The sequence below is a fragment of the Pelodiscus sinensis genome, chromosome 3 (genome assembly GCF_049634645.1).
Source record: "Pelodiscus sinensis isolate JC-2024 chromosome 3, ASM4963464v1, whole genome shotgun sequence".
Lineage (NCBI taxonomy): Eukaryota > Metazoa > Chordata > Testudines > Trionychidae > Pelodiscus > Pelodiscus sinensis.
Window position 1 is genome coordinate 52745149 of NC_134713.1, and position 23755 is coordinate 52768903.

The 23755-nt window shown below is 48.8% G+C and overlaps 1 protein-coding gene across 2 annotated transcripts in view; it reads right to left on the reverse strand.

The window, feature by feature from the left end:
- The window catches only part of ASRGL1 (asparaginase and isoaspartyl peptidase 1), a 42701-nt gene extending 30242 nt beyond the window's left edge, over positions 1 to 12459 (reverse strand). Inside the window, exons 1-2 of one of the 2 annotated variants that reach the window (XM_006127222.4) lie at positions 11982 to 12459; positions 8830 to 9035 (exon numbers count right to left, since the gene is read on the reverse strand). In XM_006127222.4, the coding sequence (XP_006127284.2) occupies positions 8830 to 9016 (187 nt within the window). In that variant the 5' untranslated portion in view covers positions 9017 to 9035; positions 11982 to 12459. Of the gene's footprint in view, positions 1 to 8829; positions 9036 to 11879 lie in introns of both variants that reach the window. The other variant, XM_006127221.4, reaches the window with a different exon arrangement.
- Between the last annotated feature and the right edge of the window lie 11296 nt (positions 12460 to 23755).

Below are 23755 nucleotides of genomic sequence, written 5' to 3' on the forward strand. Positions count from 1 at the left end.
TGCCAAGGGAGGTGGTGGAATCTCCCTCTCTGGAGATATTTAAGAACAGGTTAGATAGACATCTGTCAGGGATGGTGTAGGTGGAGCTTGGTCCTGCCTTGAGGGCGGGGGGCTGGACTCGATGACCTCTTGAGGTCCCTTCCAGTCCTATTATTCTATGATTTTGCTTGGCATTTAGAAGGCTTAAAACAATCAGGTTTTGAAAAAAACCCACTTCAAATAGAAATTGTTAATACACTGTCATAATAGGACAGTATATAGAACTTAATATACTTGCATTTGTAATGGTACCCAAGTCACATTAGGTAGAAAGGGCAGAGTTGTATACAACTATAAATGAGACTATCCCTACCCAAATATAATTCTTATACATATAAAACTATTTTGTCTCCACTATTTTGTTCCTCCGGTAATAGATGCAGTGCAACCTATCAGAATACCTTAAACTTAATCCTATGAAGTGCTGAAATCAGAGATGAAAGCCCACACTTATCTTGCAAGGCCAAATACAGTAAAACTCCAATTGTCTGGCATCTAGTGGACCGACACTCCTGATAGTCTGGCACCAAGTGGAACCTGGAAGTGCTCCAGCCAGTCAGACAATTGGAGCTGCTCCGCGCCGCTTCCCCTAGTCCGCTGCTGCCGCTGCTGAAACTGACCAGTGGCGGACTTGGGGAAGCTGCAGAGCAGAGCAGCTGGGGTGCTGCCAGGGGCCGAGCACGGGAGGGTGAGGTGCGGCACTGCAGGACCAACCCGACAGCACCCCAGCTGCTCTGCCCCACGGCTTCCCCAAGTCCGCCGCTGCTGAAACTGATGAGCAGCGGACTTGGGGAAGCTGCGGGCAGAGCAACTAGGGTGCTGCCCGGTTGGTCCTGCAGCGCCGCTCAGGTGAGGAGCGGCGCTGCAAGACCAACCCGGCAGCACCCCAGGTGCTCTGCCCCGCCGCTTTCCCAAGTTGCTGCTGCCACTTGCAGCCCCAGCTGGCCTGTCGCCGGTGGCTGCGCGGGGCTTCCCCCGCCTCCCTACATAACGGCAGAGGGTTCGCCGCATGCTGTGCCGTTCCCTGCCGACTCTCCCCCTCAGACCCGTCATAGCCCCCCTTCCGGAGTACCTCCTGATACTCCAGCATATCCGATAATCCGGCATACCCTGGGTCCCAAAGGTGCTGAATTATCGGAGGTTTACTGTAATAAGATTTCAACTCCTGCTGGATACGGTGCAATAGCAAAAATGCAAAATTCTAGCAAGGGTGAAAAAAAAATGTAATTTTCCATTCACCAAAAGTCTGAAACACTGAAATAGTAATTGTTGACAAAAATAAATGAAAGAGTTAAAAAACACTAAGCCAAAAAAAAAAAAAATGCTGTGAGCATCTGAGCAGTTCTTGGGATAGCTTTTGTAATTATTTGTCAATTCAGTAGTGAAACCTTTCTTTAATAATGAGATGTACTGTGTGATAAGCAGGGTGATACTGGTGCCAGTTGGTATCTGATCATCGCTAAAATCAGCACAAATATACAAGTCTTGCAGACAGCGTGAGAGAGAGAATACAATTCCATTTGAAATCAAGCTCATAATTCCATTTGAAAGTGTTTCTAACAGGTTTGGTGCTTAAACTGTGAAAAAGGTATTCTCCTCTTTGCACTGGTCTAAACTAGCACCTTATTCCAAGATAATACCCCCAAATTTGGGAGGGATGAAGATGGACAGCCCGTGTGGGTAAAGAACAAGTTAGGAACTATTTAGAAAAGCTAAACGTACACAAATCCATGGGTCCAGACTTAATGCATCTGAGGGTACTGAGGGAGTTGGCAAATGTCATTGAGGAGCTTTTGGCTATTATCTTTGAAAAGTTGTGGAGAGTGGGAGAAATCCTGGATGATTGGAAAAAGGCAAATGTAGTGCCCATCTTCAAAAAAGGGAAGAAGGACGATCCAGGGAACTATAGGCTGGTCGGTCTTACCTACGTTCCCGGAAAAATCATGGAAGGGATCCTTAAGGAATCCATTTTGAGGCACTTGGAAGAGAGGAAAGTGATTAGGAATAGTCAGCATTGATTCACAAAGGGCAAGTTGTGCCTGACAATTTTTCAGTTGAAAACCAAACTGTGTTGGTTATTGTGTTACTCGAGGTAACTGTAATAAATGAATTGAGATGCCAATTAGCCAACTAAATTTAAGAGGATTACAAAATGCGGACACCAAAATCTGTATCTATCACCGGTCGGCCCTTTAAGTGGGCATTTGTGGCGCATAAATAAATAGTCACTTTTAAGTAAAATTTAAACCACAACTATATTAATATAGCTAGCAAACAAGCAAGAAAGGTTAAAAGACGCACAGAAAAGAAATATGTAACATAGTCTAGACGCAGGGCATGATTGTAGTGTTGCTGGCAACCTCAATCCTTTGGTCCTTCCGGGCCTCGGGAGAGGAACAGCCAGGAGATCCCTCAAAGACGACTGGAATCGGGTATGCTGACTCGAGCCTTCCGCACGAACCACGAATCCTCTTCCTGTTCTTCGGGACAGCTCGGACAGGCAATGGTGGCCTAAACCCTAGCCTAAACTAAAAAGAAAAACCCTAACTACGTCTGACGCACCCGACGAACATTCACGATGACGGCCGATGTGCTTGGAACCGACGCTTTACAATTGAGGGGAGGTAAGGGAGAGCGGGGGGGAAGAGGAGGGGACGGGAGGGAGTCGTATGGGGAGACCCAGGCGACCCTACTATGGGGCTTGTGCGAACATGTCCGTCAGGGCCTCTCTGATGCGCACCCCATCCTGGTGTGCCTGGCGGACGGCAGCTCTGTGGGGCTGTTCGAATGTCTGTGCCTCGGCTGCCAGCCATGCAGGGAGGAAGGCCTCCCCACTCCACTCCACAATGCTGTGGAGCACACAGCATGCGCCAGTACCTCCGTTGCATTCCACACACCCATCTTGAGACGGGTGAGCAAACAACGGAAGCGGGCTTTTAAGCGGTCAAAGGCGAGCTCCACCTGATTTCGGGCCCGGTTGAGGCGGTCGTTGAACCGGGCCCGGTTCTGGTCCAGCTGCCCCGTGTAGGGCCACATTAGCCAGGGCAGCAGAGGAGAGGCCGTGTCCCCAATGACGCAGATGGGCATAGGCACATCCCCGACAGTCAACTCCCGCCGGGGGAAGTAGGTGCCCGCTTCCAGCCTGCAAAAGAGTCCAGAGTTGCGGAGGATGCGGGCGTCGTGTGCCCTGCCGGACCAGCTCGCATAGACATCCAGGAAGCGGCCCCGGTGGTCCACGAGGGCCTGGAGAACAATCAAGCAGTATTCCTTCCTGTTCGTGAAATGGGCTGCTCAATGCTCCAGGGCCCGGACTGGGATGTGGGTTGCATCCAGGGCTCCCCCGCAGTTGGGGAACCCGAGGGGAGCGAAGCCAGCCAGCGTAGCGTCCACGTCGCGCAGGTGGATGACTCTCGGTAGCAAGACATCATTGATGGCATGGACGACCTGCAGAAGGGTGCAGAGAAAAACAAGGGAACATATCACATAAGGCAGGGGTGAGTGTGCGCTCCCGTGGCCCCCCCCCCGTGATTCCCTGTCCCCACACACACACACACCAGGGCCCCCCCACCAGCAGGCCTGTGCAAGGGAGGGATGGCCCAAACCCCTGGGTGACCCAGCCTGGAGTCTTGGCTGCCCCTGGGCATGGAGTGCAACACTCCCCCCCCACCCTACTCCCCCTGGGACTTACCTGCATCACGACGACACTGACGGTGGATCTTCCCACCCCGAATTAATGTGCCACCAAACGGAAAGCTGTCCGGGGTGGCCAGCTTCCATAGCGCGATGGCGACCCTCTTGTTGACGGGGATGGGTGCACGCAGCCAGGTGGTGGCTCTCTGTAGCGCGGGGGTGAGCCAGGCGCACAGATCCAGGAACGTCCGCTTTCGCATGCGGAAACTCTGGAGCCACTGCTGGTCGTCCCATTGCCCGAGGACCAGCCGGTTCCACCAGTCCGTACTGGTGTCCAATCTCCAGAATGGCCTCTCCACCCTGGGGTGCTGATGCCACAGGGACGCCATGGCCTCCCTGGTGAGGGAGTTGAATGCGATCTCTGCCTCCTGGTCCTGAAAGACGAGGGCACCGGCCTGGAGCACCAGTTGCAGGCACTCAAAAATGGCCAACAGGGGCCAGAGCAGGCACATGGCCACCCACGGCTCCATGGCAGACTGAGCAGGGCACAAGAAAGCAAAATCAGGAAAAAGCAGTAGGGGGGAAAGAGTGGCGTCCCCAAAAGTCTGAGGGCAACCACTAAAGCTGCTATGGCTATCAGTCCCTGCCAGAGGTCCTAACGCACGGTGCAGGAGACAAACGGCTGTCCAGCGAGACCCCTTTAAGCACGTTTCTCAACGGAGCTCCAGCCCCACCCCTGGAAAGGCCTGGTGGCCCTCTTCAAAATGGTTCCGGGCTTCTGCTTTTGCGCAAAAGCGCGCCGCCAATCTAGACATGTTTTTCTGCAAAAGCGCATCGTTATAACGATAACTCCGGGACCAATCTAGATGCTCTTTTCCGGAAATACTTTTAACGGAAAACCTTTTCCGTTAAAAGTATTTCCGGAAAATCATGCCAGTCTAGACGTAGCCCCTGTTAGCACTCACCTGTTCGCAAGCTCCTTGGTCGCTTGCCCACTGCCTTATAAATCCACCTGAACTCTGTTATCTGAGAAGAGACTTTCATCACTTGGTCCTTACATCTATTACCTCCCACTCCCTCATTGTCTCTTAGCTGGTGTTTTCCAGTAAATCATTACACAATATAATGGCTCTCTCCTTTATGGAGATAAGCACCACATGGTGAGTTTTAAACAGCCACTCCAATCAGGCCTCTCTTCACATAGCTTTCAGCTCATTTTCTCCTACTCATTAAATACAGCTGTTCTCAATGATCTTTATCACATGTAGCTGTGTATGTCAGTGATTACAACTATTTATCATGGGCATTAGGGAAGCAAACTTTAACAAGCAAGCTGGATAACTATTTCACTGAAAGCTTAGGCTCACAACCTTAGCAATTTTTTGTTAAAAGTCCGTTGACATTTAATATGTGAAGTCATTATAAAAAGAGGACAGAATTCAGAGTTATCTGAGGGGGGGAAAGAATAAATTTGAGTAAGCATTATTAAGCAAAACAATCTATTTTCTCATATAACAAACGGTGGCCACAAAACTCAGTCCAAAAAACGGGAAGCCACATAACAAGTACTTTGCTTTACATACTAGTTAAATGTTAACATTTTTGACTGATGATCTTTTTGGTACAGGATAACCTGAAGTTTTACCAGCCATTTGCAATAGTTTGAGAAATTTTGAGAAGCTGTTCTCAGTTTCATAAAATCATAGAATACTAGAACTGGAAGGGACCTTAAGAGATCATCAAGTCCAGTCCCCTGGCCTCACAACAGGACCAAGCAACATCTAGATCATCCCTGATAGATGTCTATCCAGCCTGCTCTTAAATATGTCCAGTGACAGAGATTCTACAACCTTCCTAGTTTAAACACATGGGTCTAAATCCGGGTGGGCAAAAGGGCCTCTGTGGGCCGGATCCAACTCACAGAGGCCCTGCTGCTCCCCTGCCTCCCAGGCCAATTATGGCCTAGGAGCGGGGGAGTGCTGGAAGCCTTCTTGGCTCTGCCCCCACCCTGCAAGGAGCACATGATGTTTTGAAGCACTGCTCGGGGGGGGGGGGGTGAGAGCAAAGGAAGCTTCATGCAGCTCCCCATCCCCAGGCTCAATTGGCCCTTTTCCTGATTGGCCTGGGGGCGGGGGAGCACGTGAAACTTTCTCTGCTTTCCCCCCGCCCTGCCATGCAAGCAGCGCACAGTGCTTCAAAGAACCACTTGCTCCTCGCAGGACAGGAGGAGGCTTTGCATGCTCCCCTGTCCCCAGGCCCTGTTTGGCCTGGGGGTGGGAGAGTGTGCCAAGCCTCTTCTAGGGCATAGGTGCCTAGAGGAAAGGGAGGGAAAAGGGGCTCCCCCCCAGACCAATCATGGTCTGGAGGTGGGGTAGCCCCACCAGAGTAGGAAGCCCCTACCCTTCCTGTTTAGGCCCCATCCTTTCCGGGGTGGTCCAGGGCTACTTCAAAAAATTCTGTAGTTGCCCCCAGACAAAAATTATTGCCCACCTCGGTCTAAATTCTTCCTCTCAGTTACACTAGTTCACTGAAGCCAAAGGAATCAGTGCAGTGAAGCTAATGAGGTGACATAAAGCAAATTTCACCAGCAGATTCTCGGCCTTGTGGCACAGCCATTCCATTTTAATGGATTATTATAATAGGGTCAAAGGACATGACTTGAGATTCTTAGTCATGTTTTTTTGAAAATGGGCAAGGTGAGGGCAGTGTTTTGCAGATGATCACCTTTCTTGTCCTACAGAGAAAAATGTAACTTTTCAGTATCAGTTACTATCTGTCTGAGCTTGATGTCTACAAGATTGACAATTCAGACAATGAATAAAGTGAAGAGGAATGAATATACCTCAGAGACCTCAGAAGGAGAGGGGGGGATGAAGGCTGGTTACAAGGACTAACATCTCTCCCCCAGCCCCCCTCCCCGAAGGAAAGATCTTGCCCTGCTGTTGCTGCACTGAGTAAGAGGCCTGCCTTGCTAGGACTAGGAACTCTTGTATAATTACAAATATTGTTTATTCATACATTTAGCACAATCACAAATACCCCAACTTCATATGACAGATAGGGAATGTATCTCTCTATTTCCATACCATATACTCACACTATTCCTTCTAGAACAACTTGAGCTGTTAGCCATCAACTTCTTCATCACCTTTGCTTTCCCCATCATCACCAGTAGCCATCATTCTGGCACCTCCCAAGGACTACATCATTTTCTCTTATGGCCCCTCGGCTGGGATGCCACTTTTACCATATGTTACGCAGATGTTGTTATATTTTATACATATACAATAGGGGATATTTCATTATTTTCGCCTAATTTGTATTTCTTCACCTTATTGATGGTGAACTATCTTTTCCCTATAGGTCAGCATACCTTTGATCTCAACTTATTATCATATACGTCAATTCAGTACCATGGGACTTTTGTGGTTGTCTATCACATTTGTAATTTCTGTCCTACCTCGTAGTTTTAACCAATTATTTTGTGTTTTTCTAAGCAATGATATATCTCTACTAAGTTTAAGGATATTAAGTTTAAGTGTGCACACATAAGAATTCACAAATTACCTACTTCAGTCAGTAGGTACAGGCAGTCCCCGAGTTATGCGGATCCGACTTACGTCGGATCCGCAGTTACGAACGGGGCCCTCCCTCTCCCTGGTCTCCAGCAGACCAGGGAGAGGAAGCAAAGCGGCGGAGTACGTGGGCAGCGGACAGCCCAGACGCGTCTGGGCTGTCTGCTGCCCGTGTGCTCCGCCGCTTTGCTCTGCTTTGCTCCCCGTCCCCCTGGTCTGCAAAGGTCCCCCTGGAGCAAAGCAGAGCAAAGCCGCGGAGCACGCGGAGACGCGTCTGGGCTGTCAGCTGCCCGCGTGCTCCGCGGCTTTGCTCTGCTTTGCTCCCCGTCCCCCTGGTCTGCAGACCAGGGGGACGGGGAGCAAAGCAGAGCAAAGCCATGGAGCACGCGGGCAGCAGACAGCCCAGACGCGTCTGGGCTGTCCGCTGCCCGCGTGTTCCGCCGCTTTGCTCCCCGTCCCCCTGGTCTGCAGACCAGGGGGACGGGGAGCAAAGCAGAGCAAAGCCACGGAGCCCGAGGGCAGCAGGACAGCCACGGCGCGTCTGGGCTGTCCCACTGCCCCTGTGCTCTGCGGCTTTGCTCCGGACGCCTGTGGTACAGCAGCTGGGGCGCTGCCGGTTGGTCCCGTAGCGCCGCTCTGGGCGCTACTGGACCAACCCGGCAGCACCCCAGCTGCTCTGCCCCAGGCGTCCTGATTCAGCCGCTGCTGGTCAGTTTCAGCAGCGGCTGAATCAGGACGCCTGGGGCAGAGCAGCTTGGGTGCTGCTGGGTTGGTCCAGTAGCGCCGAGGAGCAGCGGCGCTACTGGACCAACCCAGCAGCACCCCAGCTGCTCTGCCCCAGGCGTCCCCAAGTCAGCCGCTGCTGAAACTGACCAGTGGCTGACTACAGGAAGCCCCTGCCCCGGGCTTCCTGGAATCAGCCGCTGATCAGTTTCAGCAGCAGCTGACTTGGGGATGCCTGGGGTACTTAAGTTGAATCTGTATGTAAGTCAGAACTGGCGTCCAGATTCAGCCGCTGTTGAAACTGATCAGTTTCAGCAGCGGCAGAATCTGGACGCCAGTTCCGACTTACATACAGATTCAACTTAAGAACAAACCTACAGTCCCTATCTTGTACGTAACCCGGGGACTGCCTGTATAGGACAAATACAGACAAAATTTAGGTCCAAGTTTTGCCCATAGTTGTACTGAGATGATTTACATGGGAATGCCAGGATTATAAATGAAAGTATAATTCACTTCTGAGGGTGTGGGTTTTATTAAATAGCATAAAAATGAAGGAACTTCTGCAGAACACCAACACTGCAGATTAAGAACAAAGCTGTAGGTATTTAAAAAAAAACTGAAACCAAAAATAGAGACACTCCTCTCCTTTTGTGAATCTATATGTAACTACATGCTTTTTACTTACAATGAGTAATAAGACATCTTGAGAGGCCAGCATCCAGATTAACTGCAGTCTGTGCTCAACTAAATGCACCACAATGAAAAAGCCACGTACCCCTAACTAACAGAGAAAAATAAACTAGGATAATTATGCAGTACATATAGATTTAATTCTATGGTGATATACTTAAAAAATTACCTGCATTAAAATGTGGATCATCTTCCATTGATACCACTGCATCTTCAACTGCATCTAATGCACTGCCTCCTTGTTTAAGGATGCTGTAACCTTTCAGTGCTGCTCTGATAACACCTGAACGAGCTCCTTCTTCTCGGTCTTTAAAGATGCTGCCAGCTCCACCATGAACCACAATAACAGGCTTCATACTGCCAAATCCTTGACAACTAGAGATGTACAAATATGTTATTCAGGATTAATTTTCCTAAAACACATGCAAGGCAAGAAGCTTTAGCAATTGCCCCTTTCTTCATGTTCCAGCCACACAGATGAAATCTCAATACAGGCTTCCTGACTGTAATTCACCTCAAGTGCTGACAGGGCATAAGTATGTTGTCCTTCACAGCATTTTTTGAAGACCATCTATTTACACAGCATTTTCTTGAGGGATGGATTGAGGAAGGAATGTCTTAAAAGATCCATTCCTACTTTCACTACAGTCAACTGAAGTTCTGCATTTGACATTAGTAGATACAACACAGACCCTTCTTATCTCAAAGGAAAGAGAAATCGGTTTGAACTATTTCAGTTTAGGGATGTTAAATTTAGATTAACTAATCGAATAGTCAATTGGATTTCCATAGACTATTCGATTAGTCTATATGTGAGCCTCTGCCTTTGACGGACACCTCCGCCATCAGGGCTCTTGCTACAGTTCAAAAGTGAAAGTCCCTCGGTGGGGAGGGAGGGAGAGGGAGGGCAGGGGGGGGAGGAGGGGCTTCCTTTTGAAACGTACAAGAGTCACAGTGGGGATCTTGTACATTTCAAAAGGAAGCCCGGTAGGGATCGTGGGACCAGTGGGAGTGTCCTCACTAGCCCCATGCTTCCTGCAACGCCTCAGCCTTTGAAGCCTCTGCCTGTTAGGGCTCTTGTACATTTCAAAAGGAATCTCTCCAGGGAGCACAGGTGCTTCTGCATTTGAAATGTACAAAAGCCGCACTGGGGGTCGGCACAAGCAGAGACTGCTTCAGTCCTCACTCACACTGTTTCCACTATGCCTCTACCTTTCCTGTCCCCCATGGAGATGGTGCTGGGGGGAACCAACTCCTGTTTCTCCCCCCTTGCTGATAGAGGCAGCGGGGGGAGAGGAGGAAAGCAAATAGTCTCTTAAATCCCTATTTCAGTTATGTGTTTTTTCAATTATATTTTTCATGTGGCTTGAGATATTGTGATATGCAGGGTTTGACAAGCGGCGGCAAGCCCTGCTCGCCAGTCGCACGGTTTGGCATACTGCGCATGCGCTGATTGCGCTGCAGAACCGTGCCGGGCTAAAATCTATTCACCACGGGCGAGTAGATTGCCGTAACTGTCGAGCCCTGGTGATATGCACATATTTTATAGTCCAAATAAATAAATCAACTAATGAGAACTAGAATTATACTGAAGACAAAAGAGGAAAACACTTCCTAGGAGAAACATGATCTTATTTAAAAACTCTGATCTGTGAATTCTCTTTCTGCATTATGACTGTTTGTACAGCAAGTAAATAAAGCCCAGAAACAGCAACTACAAACTGCTTGAATCATATGGAAAAACTTAAAAAACAGCAAAGAGTCTAGCAACACTTCAAAGACTAACAAAACATGTAAATAAATGATCTGGTAGCACTTTATAGACTAACAAAACATGTAGATGGTATCATGAGCTTTGGGGGGCACAGCCCATTTCTTCAGATGACGGGAGTTAACCAGACCATTTGCTTGCTGTTTTTTTCTGTAACTTACTAACTCGGCTACCCCAAACATGTAAATGTTATCACCCACTTCTTCACATGATAAAAGCTCATAATACCATCTACATGTTTTGTTAGTCTTTAAGGTGCTGCTAGACTATTAGTTGTTTTTTAAGTTACAGACTAACTCAGCTACACCTCTGAAGTTTTTTAATCATATGGTTAAGTAGGAGAGAGAGAAAAAGGTGGAAAAATGAGATCATGACAATTCTGCACCTGAAATGGTTTTGGTTGCTCTTTTTATACAGTGATGGAAAGAATTTGGTCTCAAAATATATGCAAGCAACCTTCATTCACTTCATGTGTAATTTTGTTAGTGAATCCTAACTTTAGGAAGCTTTAAGTATAAGCTTGCACACTACAGCTATATTTACAGCTGCACATTTCAAAATATTCCATAATCAAGGTGTCTCCCTCCACCTGTTTTAAGAAGTTTCTCTCGCACATGGAGAAATAATTCTTCTATAACAAATAATAAGGAAACAAAAACTTGGAGCTTCTTCCTTTATGTTAGGCAAATAATCCTTATCCTCCACTTTAATAAACATGTTTGCAAAAAGTAAGCTAAAGCTGCTCACTTGACATTAAGGAAGTGTTAAGCAAGATTTGGCCTTTGTTTAAAACTTAACTCATGCTTTTGCCTGGATTTCAAACCTTTGACCACTTGTGAGGTAAGCACAAACTCTGTACTCTGTGAAACACAATATGTTAAAAGATGATAGCAAACAGTTTAATTTTTGTCTTTGACTTTATACAAAGAAACATTAATTTCTTTGCTTCCCTGTAAAAAATTAAGGCATCTTGAGACATCAACATCCATCTAAATGTACTGCATTAAAAAAAATCTACACACACACTTGTTTTCACCAAAGAGACCTTTGTCTTTATTGTTATTTCTCCTTTGCAGTCCTAACTTTGAAAGTAGTTAGTTTACCCTCCACAGCTGTTGGGGATCAAACTCTTTTACTCCATAATCATTAATCCTCTCAACAGATTAGATTTGCAGTACTGACTACTACCGAGATTAAATAAATGGGGAAAATTACACCTCTTTTTAGCACACAATGATACACTTTAGGAATGCAGATTTGTTCCCCTGCTCTGCGGAAGAGAAAATAGATTTCAGAACTCGAGTCTCCACACAGACACACACCCATCCCCCTGCCTCTTGGGGGCAAAGGGTTTTGCTACATGATGTTGAATAACCAGAGCTTAAGTGTCTCCCTCATTCACAATTCCCCACCTGCACCCGCTGACAAGCCACAGTTCCTAGAAATACCTGACAATCTCCCTGCATAGCAAATCAGCGAGAGCAGCAGAAAACGCAAGAAACTGATTCATCCAGGCTGCTGCAGCCTGACTACAGGGTGGGGTTACTCACACCACAAGTGATTGCTCGTGCAGACTTCACTAGTGAGTGGGAAATCGTATGAATGGACACAACAGGAGCCCCAGGGCTGCAAACGCTCGGTCTTGCTTCCACAGACGATGGCTCTAATCCCGAGGCTGCTGATCACATGAGCGGCAGATGATCAAGTAGGTGTGCCCTTAGCAAAAAGAGCGGCAGCTTGCCTGTCTTTGAACGGATTTGAAGCAAGAAGGCTCCCTTAGTTAAAATGGCTACCAGCTCCCTACGTCTTTCAGAAACAAGGCTAGTGCAGGTGCCATCTCCCCTGCCTGTTAATAGGTTGGAAGCTGAGATGATCTCTCAAGATTTCTTGCCTCTTTCCCCTTATCCTCTAGGAAGTGGTGATGGGATGGGGGGAGGATTCTGCTCTCTTTGAGATTGTTGTGAGGTGAGGAGAGAAAAGGGCTCAGGAAGCTGAAGGCAGGGAAGGGAAAGTGCCTTCAGCTTCAGCAGGGAAGTGCAAACTAGCGAAGGAAAACCATGGGTGCTTGGTAAAACTTCCACTTGGAAGGTGGGAGCTTCCTCACTCAGGTCCTGCTCCCTTCCCACAATCTCCCTCCTCTTCCCTGAGCATGCTGTGTCCCTGCTCACTCCCTTCTTGTCCCCTGAACCAAAGCAGATTATTTTTGAAAAAACCCTCCACTTTTCTGAAATTTCTTTCCCAATGAAATGCTGCCTGTTTTGCAGCAGGTGTCAGACAGGCAGAAGGTACCTGATTAAAAGCACTACATTTGTTAATACAAAATATCAGTCACAGGTTTATTATATACCCTCATGGCTACAGTGACCATATTTTCTGAACCAAAAATAGGGACATATTAGCCACACCCCTGGCCTCATTAGCCATGCCCCTTGACCTTATTAGCCATGCTCCCAATTCCTTAGGCCCTGCACATCTGCTGTATGAAGTCCCATTCTTGGAGGTAGTAACTTCTGGGGTCAAGATGGACATGTGACCAGAAGGGGGGGTGACCCCCTTCAAGAACTCCTTCTACTGTTCTCTACTAAGAGGGATGGCTTTAGGCCCCATAGGATCCCCCCATGCAACTGTACTGCAATTGTATTAATTCAACTTGCATTGCATTAACTCCGGGGGAGGGACCAGGGGTGCCTCTGTTTCAGTGGTTGTCAAACTTTTTGGCCTGTGTACCACCTGGCTCAATGTAAACCTTTCCAGGGACCACCAACTGCTAATGGAAACTCACTGTTAGTTACATAAATTATGCCCAAGCCATTTTCTTAGTGCTGCAGTAGGGTTTAAAATCAGTAAACAGATTAAGCATTTTAACTCATGTTAGTTTATCAAACTTCATTTTAAATCAAATAATTTATGTCCAACACAAACGGTTTCAATGTTTTTTATTTATAGCAGGGGCAGGCAACCTTTTTTTGGGTTGGAGGCCACTGACTCACAGAAAAATCAGTTGGGGACCACACAAATGAGAAGCAAAAATAACCCTCCTCTCCTCTTGGGCTGCGTCTAGACTGGCATGATTTTGCAGAAATACTTTTAACGGAAAAGTTTTTCCATTAAAAGTATTTCCGCAAAAGAGCATCTAGATCGGCACGGATGCTTTTGCACAAAAAGTGCTTTTGCGCAAAAGCATCCGTGCCCAATCTAGACGCGCTTTTGCGCAAGAAAGCTTCGATGGCCATTTTAGCCATCGCACTTTCTTGTGCAAAAAATTAAGGTGCCTGTCTACACTGGCCGTCTTGTGCAAGTATTCTTGCACAAGAGGGCTTATCCCTGAGCGGGAGCGTCAAAGTATTTGTGCAAGAAGCACTGAATTCTTACATTAGAACATCAGTGCTCTTGCGCAAATTCAAGTGGCCAGTATAGACAGCTGGCAAGTTTTTGCACAAAAGAGGCCGCTTTTGCGCAAAATCTTGCCAGTCTAGATGCACCGCCAATGCTCACTGTGGCTCCCAACTGAGATACCTTACTTCTCTGGTGCTCCAGCCCCACAGGGTGAGGGGCAGGGACAGGAAGGACTGAGGTTTAGGGCTTCTCATAGGTCCAATTTACTTTTCTGGTGGATTTTATGGACCCCCTTAGGTTCCGTGGTGGGGACAAAATGAGAGGTTCAGTGTGTGTGACAGGGCTGCCAGCGAGTGGGAGAGGGTTGGGGTGTGGGATCTGGGAGGGAGATGGGAGCAGAAGGAGGTGAGGTTGTGAGGTCTGGGTGGGAGGTAGGGTGCAGAAGCAGGGTGGGAGTAGGGTGTCTGGCCAGGGGGAGGGAGCAGGAGCAAGGGAAAGTGCACTGTGTGGCCAGGAAGAAGGGTGCAAGGAGCAACGGTGGATGCAGGAGCATGGTGAGAATAGGGTGTCTGGCCAAGAGGGAGGGTGCAAGAACAGACTGGGGACAGGGTGTCTGGCCAGAAGGTAGGGCGCAGGAAGGGACGTGAGGTAGGTATTGGACCTCCCTGGTCTGGCACACCCGGGACCTGACTGGTCCCAAATGAGGGATTTTTCCTCATTTCAGGCCCCCTGCTGTTGCGCCCACCCCAGACTTCTTAGCTTCCCCAAAACATGCAGTCCTGCTGAGCAGTGCATTGGTTCCCCCCAGCCAATCAGTTTTGTGCATTCCCCTCCAGCTCAGCTGAGGCATGCCAGTTCCCTGCACCCTCCTTCACAGCCCAGCTGTACCTTGTGCTGCCCACATCTCCCCTTCACAGCCCAGCTGAACCGCACATGACAGTTCCCAGCATCTCTGTCTCCTGCTTCCAACTGAACCATGTGCTGCCTGTACTTCCCCCGCAGCAACCCAGCTGAACTACAGCCACCCCACACCTCTCCCCCCACAGCTCAGCTTAACCATGGGCCACTTGCACCTGCTCCCCCAGCAACCCAGCTGAACTGTGGGCTGCCTGCATCTAGGGTTGCTAGATGGTTGAAACAAAAATACCGACCCTCCCCCCCCCCCCGCAAAAAAAAACAGGAAAAAATTCTGCTGAAGGGGGGGAAAAAGGGGAGGGACCAAAGTTGTTGATCCAAAAAAAAAAAAAAAAAAAATTAAAACAGCATGTCCCCATTAAGAGTGAGTGCAGGGACAGGAACAGGGGAGTGGTTGAGTACTAAGACCCGGCTTCCCCTTGGTCAGCAGCCAATTTGTGCCAGCAGCCTTGCAGAACCAGGTAAGCATGGGGACTGTGGTCATTGGGAGCCAGGGAGGCCGGGCACTGAGTGTTTGTAGGGTTGCCAGGTGACCGGCATTTTCGCCTCCTGGCCAGGGAAAAAATCGGAAAATACCGGACATTTTAGGTCTCTGGTATTCTCTGAAGTTTTTTACTGGACAGGAGGTGAAAACACCGGACTGTCTGGGTGAACACCTGGCAACCCTACCCACATCTCCCCACCTCACAGCCCAGATGAACTGAGCACCAGTTCCCAGCACCACCCCCTCAGCTCAGCTGAACCACAGACCACCCGCACTTCCCCCATCCAGCAGCCCAGCTGAACTGTGGGCCAGTTCCCTGCCTTTCCCTCCCCCAAGCTGTTTACTTGCTTTTGTGCGCTCCAACAGGAAACACCTCCCCCTGCTTCTATTGGCTGGATTCCCAGCAGCAGGGAAAGGCTTCAGGAAGTGTCCCACCAGTCTCTTATTCCCCCAGAAGGGGGGGGGGGGGAGGGGAATTAGCAGCACATAGCCACTTCTAGCTGCATTTGGAGCCCCAGGGCTTTCTGGGACATTTCACTGTTGCATGGGGACACCTAGACAGGACATTAAAAATTGGGCCTGTCCTGGAAAATCTGGCATGGATGGTCAGTGTACTCATAGCTGACATGCAGGCAACTTGCAAACCTCTCTCATTGATGTTGGGGAACACAAAATGGCGAGCACAAGTTAAAGCTAATCGAAAAATCTCTCAGAGTGGTAGCAGTGTTAGTCTGTATCTAAAAAATGTTTAAAAAACCACAATGGTCCTGTAGCTCCTTAAAGAATAATACAAATATATATATATATATATATAAATATATCATGAGCTTTTGTGGGCACAACTCACTTCTTCAGACAGGCCCAGCCAAAGAGTTTGCAGGGCCCAAGGCAGCATGTTGTGGTTGACTGAGCCACACGGCCACTGTGGCTCCCAGTCAGGGCAGCGAGTGAGTGGCTGGGTGGGGCGGGCCGGGAGCTGGGCAACACAGGGCCGTGAATGCGCAGGGCTGTGGGGCCCTGAATGCGTGGGGCCCAAGGCAACCACCTTGATCGCCTTGCCCAAAGGCTGGGCTTGTAGTGGAATTTGCCCCTTGCCCGAAAAAGATAAGGAACTAGCCTAACAGCAATTAGGGGCCCACTAGCCTGTAAGCAAGAATGAAGCTGTATTTCACATTTTCTAACTTGTGACAGGCACAAGCAGGCAGAGTAAAACCGCACATAGGCATAAGATAAGAGTACCCCTCCCCAATTACTGGAATGTCAATCGTGAACGTTAGAAATAATGTATTGCTGTGCTTTAACCAATGAAATGTAAAAGCCAATCAAACTGTTATTCATGTATCCGATAAAAGTCTATGCACAGAGCGGCACGGGGTCGTCCTCGCTATTTTTTGCTGTAAAGCTCGAGGGGACGACCATCAGCGCTGATTAATAAAAGTCTGGTAATCCTCCTTCGGGCATCCGTGTCATTCTGTTACACCGGTTTGAGTCCGGTACAGTTACAGGCTTGTCTTCAGATGTCCTTTCTTCACATAGTCAAAAAAGGTGTCAGGTCTCGCCCTCAGCCAGCATTTGCCTCCTTCCCCCTCCACCCCCACCCTAGGAGAAAATGACTAGAATCAGACTGCAAAAGTTGCTGCCACTTTTTCACACAAACAAGTTGAGGGCTTCCTATGTTGACTGTTTCAACAGCAGTAAGTACCTCAGACAATGAATAAGAATTGCCAAGGGACATGCCACTAAAATACAGGCTGGCTGCTGCTTTAACAACAACAGCACCCATTCAGCTTGCAGAACCAAGAAAGCAAAATGTCTCACTGAGGCAGCATGATGGTGCCAGGTTTATGTATCCAAGGGTACTTCTACACTGCAACACTACTTCAAAATAACTAGCACTATTCCGAAATAACATAGTCCACGTTTATACATCAGGCAGTTATTTCGAAATAGTGTCAAAATACAGTCAAGCTGGAGGACTTTGTACTCCAACTCCTGTAACCCTCATTGTACGAGAAATAAGGGAAGTTGGAGTGCTCCATTTCGAAATAAGTGCTGTGTAGACGCCCAGTACTTTGAAATAAGATTGCAATTAGCGTAGCTCAATTTGCATAGCTTATTTTGAGATAAGCCCTGCAGTGTAATCGCATCCAGACTGGCAGACCAAATATCCTTGGGGTAAAGGAACCAAATCCCCAGCCCTGTACTCACCAGGCAAATGTAATCTCCCATCCTCTAAAAAGGTAGAGACTGAAAAGAGTTGAGACCTATCCTAACAATAACTTCTCTCTTCCTTGCCACCACGTCTCTCTTCCCTCTTCCCTCCTCCCCCCCCCCCCCAATTCTTCCTTCCAAACCCTCTCTCCCCAGGCACCCGCTGCTTAGGATCACTGCCCTCCCCAACCACGCACTCCCCCTGCTCTGCCCATCGCAGAATTTGAACAAGTAAAAAACCAAAACAAAAAACCCAACAACAACAAATTGCTCAGGCAACTGCTTACCTGTGGGAAAGCTCTGAAGGGCTCCTCTGGCTCAGCTGGAGGTGGATCCATTCCTTTTAGCCATGTATTGTTCTGCCCAGTCCTTCTTAACAGGGCAGCACAGGGTACCTGCTGCAACAAATGATCCTACCTTCCCTGCAGCACTCACACAGAATAAGGCTGGCTGGCCTACTGCGTATAGCCATTTTAAAAGTAATGATGGGGAAGGCCTTGTGGAGCCCTGCTCTCACTACCCCTGCCTCTTCTGGCAAATTGGTCTAGCATCACACATTGCAAAGAGGAGTCATCCCATAAAGTCCCAAATGTAAATTCTCCTGTAATCCAGGAGCAGTGAATAAAGCAGAAAGATTGCAAAGTGTTTTTTTACAATTTCAAAAAATTGTACTTCTCAGCACTTTCCATCTGATGACATCAAAGCACCTAACTAAAACCAATGAATTTACACAAACTCCTGTGAGGCAGGCAAGTATTATTATTATCCCTTTTTTCAGATGGAGAAGCTGAGGCAAAGGATAATTAAGTTCCTTAGCTGCTGGGTTTTTTAAAATCAGTGGAAAATCTCCCATTGAGACCAAGCCTTAAATGACAGGTCCAATGTCATACTAGAAGTCTATGACAGGAAGGCCATCAAGAAAATCCCTATCTTCACATTTCTAGCAGAGGGGAGCACAGGCCACTGGCTACATTGAGGTGGAGCAATCATGCTGAAACCTCAACCTCCCCCAGTACAGGAACTTGGCAGTAAGGCTGCACCTGACCCTGACACAGTATAGGGGCTAGCTCTGCCCCCCCTTATCCCCGGTGCCAGGTGTATCGGACGTAGCTGGACAGGCTCAGCCCAGCATGATCTAAGTGGGGAGGGGTTAGCGTGGGGGGACCCAGGTGTGGGACAGTCTGGGTGTGGGTGACTAAGTGGGAAATCTGGATGTACAAGGGCTAGTTGGGGTATTCTGGGTATTGGGGCAATGGGACTCTGGTTAAGCTCCTTGGAAGAGTCAGAGATAGGTGGGGTTCTGTGTGGGTCCAGGTGCTGGGGAAGTGAGACTTCATAGGTTAGGGAGTCCAGGTGCAGCCTGTTGGGGCTTAGTGAGGTGGAGGCCTCGGTTTGGGGGGCTTGTTGGATGAATCCAGATGTAGGAAAGCAGGACTTGTCAGGGTGAGGGTTAGATGAGCCTGCTTAACCAGGGATCCCTAGCTGCTGCTGACGGGACACTGCATGCTGGACTCCTGCTCCCCCCCAATTTGATTCCTCATTTCCTTTTCTTTTCCATACCCTCCTCTCTTTCCCCTCACTCCCCATTCCTTTCCCACTGACTCATCCCCCCCCGCCATTCCCTCATCCCCCACCCCCAACTCCACTGCAGGGCACAGAAAACAGGAAGCATGTGGAGAGAGGACAAGAAGGGGAAGTGACTGGGCAACTATCTCTGCAGGGCTTGTTGGGCTAGGCAACATCCCCTCTCCACTCCACACACTGGCATGGGGGAGAAGGATTATGGGGAGCAAGTGTGAGAAGAGGGCAAGGGGAGAAAAGAGCTTAGTAGCAACTGGACTGGAAAAGTGAAATTGCAGTGTAGACATAGCCTTATTGAAAAAATCAGAAGTTTCACGAATTTATAGGTAGTTTTGCAAAATTCAGGGCAGATGCCTACCCCATATGTGAGCATGTGATGAATTATTTGCATTTTAAAGGAAATAAAATTGTTTTGTGACATTCCATTCCATATCCTTTATGAGAATATACTCATGATATGAATATGACATACTTGAGATGTATTTTATGCAAGATAACCATGTAAGGTATCATTAGAAAGGTTCTGATTTACTGCATATGATTATCCCATTTTATGCAAGTATCATTTTTGTATCTGAAGTTAAGAATATTGACAAGTGTATCTGTATTCCAACTATGCTACTTTGGGTGATGCCTTTGCCAGAATCTTTCACAAATGTATACAGTTACACAACACACTGTGGACACAGCTTGCTTTCCACTGTTGCAAGTAGCAACACATACCATACATGCCTTCACTAGTGGTGTACAATGTAGAAATAGCCTTTGTTTGTCTTGACCCTTCTCCATAGCCATAACTTTAGTGTTCAGCTGGAATATTGCCTGCATCCAGGGTTTAGGCCACTCAATCTAAGTAATTGTGAACTGACTGACCACCCCTGCAGAGGTGAAAGTAAGGTGGTGCACCCTGGTGCATCACTCCAGTAAGAAGGAGCCAGCTGGTACTGGGGAGCGCTCTGATGCAGGAGGAGTCATGGCACATGGTGCACTCCCAGCCAGGTGCCCAACAGCTCCCAGAGTTCTCCTGCAGGCAAGGTTATGTGGTGGCCCCCTACACCATGCTCAGCAACAGGCAGCCAGACAGGTTAAAGAGGCCAGGTGGGGATGTGCGCTAGGAGGAGTGTGTGCTCCCAGCCAGGTTCTGGTCAGTGGCACTGCAACATTTGTAAGAGTGGGGGTTGCGGGGACAGAGGAGGTCAGTTGAAATCTAGATGCTTTACTCCTGTCTACCTCTCCCCATCCCTGCCCCCAAGGTGTGTCTGGGAGCAAAGGCCCAGGCATAAGGCAGGCACCAGTGTCCCAGGTGCAGGGGACCCCAGACCCTGGGCGCTGGACCAGTGGTGGGCAATCTGGTCTGTGGGCTGCATGCATCCCATTGGGATTCTATACGTGGCCTGTGAGACATTTTGTTTACCATTGCCCATATGCAGGGTTGCCAGATTCTACTGGTTTCTGTCCATGCAGTTTTTTTACCAGTATTAAGTGACACGCATGTAAAGCAAGAGCATGTGAAGTGAGCTGTGTCCTGATTGCACACAACATTGACTGTGAGAGCCATGTGCACTCCCCCCCTAAACCCCAATCCCTGCCTTGAGGTCCCACACCCTTAGCCTCCTGCTCTTAGACTCCTGCACCCCTCCACACACACTCCAACCCTATGTCTGAGCCCTTCCTCAGACCAAACTCCTGCTCCCCAGCACCCAGTCCTTCTCTTGAGCCTACCCACTGACAACCCAAGCCCCTACCTTGGTACTCCCACACTTACATTTCTTTCAGGTACTGTTATATTACAACTCCCTCAACACTCTGCCCCTCCTCCCCCATTGCAATTTGATGGTATTTATATGTTCATCCCTGGTTTTAATCTTTAATGTTAGAATAGTTTAAAATAAATTAAAATGTAATTAAATGAAAGAGAAACTATATTGGATGGTTTTCTATAGTCACTGATTGGATTAACAAAGTGACAGGGATTTACATTTTATATGTTAATCATGTAAGTGCACTATCCACTTTTTTTTTCTTTAGTTGAGCCCTCTCCTGGTTGTCTATTGATTTTACTGATTAAATTGATTTAGAAAGCAATTTAGTTACATCGATGCCGATTTCCTTGGCTGTGTCTAGACTGGCAAGTTTTTCTGCAAAAGTTGCCACTTTTGTGAAAAAACCTGCCAGCTGTCTACAATGGCCGCTTTGAATTTGCGCAAGAACACTGACAATCTCATGTAAGATTGTCAGTGTTCTTCTGCAAATACAATGACTCTCCCATTCGGGAAAAAGCCCTCTTGTGCAATTGCTTTTGCACAAGAGGGCCAGTGTAGACAGCTGAGAACCGTTTTGTGCAAAAAAGCCCCGATGGCGAAAATGGCGATCGGGTCTTTCTTGCACAAAACCGCGTCTAGATTGGCACGAACGCTTTTCTGCAAAAAGTGCTTTTGCACAAAAGCATCCATGCCAATCTAGACGCTCTTTTCCACAAATGCTTTTAACGGAAAAACTTTTCCGTTAAAAGCATTTGCGGAAAATCATGCCAGTCTAGACGTAGCCATAGTGTATATAACTTAAGCTACACTGACATAAGGAACTCACTGAGGGTATGTCTACACTACCCCGCTAGTTCGAACTAGCGGGGTAATGTATGCATACCGCACTTGCTAATGAAGCCCGGGATTTGAATTTCCCGGGCTTCATTAGCATAAGCGGGGAGCCGCCATTTTTAAATCCCCGCTGCTTCGAACCCCGTGTAGCGCGGCTACACGGGGCTCGAACTAGGTAGTTCGGACTAGGGTCCTATTCCGAACTACCGTTACTCCTCGTGAAACGAGGTGTACCGGTAGTTCGGAATAGGCACCCTAGTCCGAACTACCTAGTTCGAGCCCCGTGTAGCCGCGCTACACGGGGTTCGAAGCAGCGGGGATTTAAAAATGGCGGCTCCCCGCTTATGCTAATGAAGCCCGGGAAATTCAAATCCCGGGCTTCATTAGCAAGTGCGGTATGCATACATTACCCTCCTAGTTCGAACTAGGAGGGTAGTGTAGACATACCCATAGAAATCAGTGTCTATCCCAGGAGGACAATAAGTGTGTCAATTTGACTAACCAAATATGAATCATACTAGCACAACTTCAGTGTGTAGACAAACCTAAGTCAGTTTATAAATACCTAAAACGATTGGTACAAATTTTTTACATGCAAAGAAGGCCATTACAATCAAGAATCTGACCTCCTGAGGTAGGATATTTCCCTGTTGGGATAAAAACTAATGGACACAAATGCAGGTTGTCACCTACTTAGTATAATTTATTATGAGTCTATATATTCTCAAACACATATGTTGATGCAAAGCAAATTGAAATTTATTGCATTATTTTGCTGTGCTACTTTCACAAGTTACTCAGCACAGCTGTGTGCAGATTTATAGTCAGACAGCCATTTCACCCCAGGTGCTGCTTTCAGTTTTCTCTATGGCTTTGTCTTAGCTCCTCTCAAACACGCTAGGTTCATTTTATGCTGCAGTTTTCCAAACAGAGTCACTACAGGCAGTCCCCGGGTTACGTACAAGATAGGGACTGCAGGTTTGTTCTTAAGTTGAATCTGTATGTAAGTCGGAACTGGCGTCCAGATTCAGACGCTGCTGAAACTGACCGACAGTTCTGACTTACATACAGATTCAACTTAAGAACCCCAAGCTTCCCCAAGTCAGCTGCTGCTGAAACTGATCAGCACTGATTCCAGGAAGCCTGGGGCAGAGCAACTCTGCCTCGGGCTTCCTGTAGTCAGCGCTGGTCAGTTTCAGCAGCGGCTGACTTGGGGACGCCTGAGGCAGAGCAGCTGGGGTGCTGCTGGGTTGCTCCAGTAGCACCGCTCCTCGGCACTACTGGACCAACCCAGCAGCACCCCAGCTGCTCTGCCTCAGGCGTCCTGATTCAGCCACTGCTGAAATTGACCAGCAGTGGCTGAATCAGGACCTGGGGCAGAGCAGCTGGGGTGCTGCCGGGTTGGTCCAGTAGTGCCCAGAGTGGCGCTGCAGGACCAATCGGCAGCGCCCCAGCTACTCTGCTCCAGGGTCAAAAACAAAAGCCTGGTCTGCTGGGGGGGGCACATTAGCCGCGCCCCCCCCCCCCCCCCAGCAGACCAGGGACACTGGGAGCAGAGCCGCAGCGGCAGCGGGGTGCCGCGCCTCTGAGGCTTTGCTCTGGCAAAGTCTCAGAGGCGCGGGACCCCCCCGCGGCTGCGGCTTCAGTCCCTGTGCCTGTGGTCTGCTGGGGACGGTCCCCAGCAGACCACAGGCACCCGGACTGAAGCGGCAGCCGCGGGCGGGTTCCCGCGTTTCTGAGGCTTTGCCAGAGCAAAGCCTCAGAAGTGTGGGGAACCGCTGATGCTGCCGCTCCAGTCCCGGTGCCTGTGGTCTGCTGGGGACCGTCCCCAGCAGACCACAGGCACCCGGACTGAAGCGGCAGCAGCGGGCGGGTTCCTGCGCTTCTGAGGCTTTGCCAGAGCAAAGCCTCAGAAGCGCGGGGAACCGCCGCTGCTGCCGCTCCAGTCCCGGTGCCTGTGGTCTGCTGGGGACGGTCCCCAGCAGACCACAGGCACCCGGACTGAAGCGGCAGCAGCGCCGGGTTCCCGCACTTCTGAGGCTTTGCTCTGGCAAAGCCTCAGAAGCGCGGGAACCCGCCCGGTGCCCCTGCTCTGCTGGAGACGGTTTCCAGCAGACCAGGGGCACCAGAGCAGCTTACGAACGGGGCTTTCTGCCCGGAGCTCGCAGGTAGCAATCCGCTACCTCGACCTCCAGGGCGA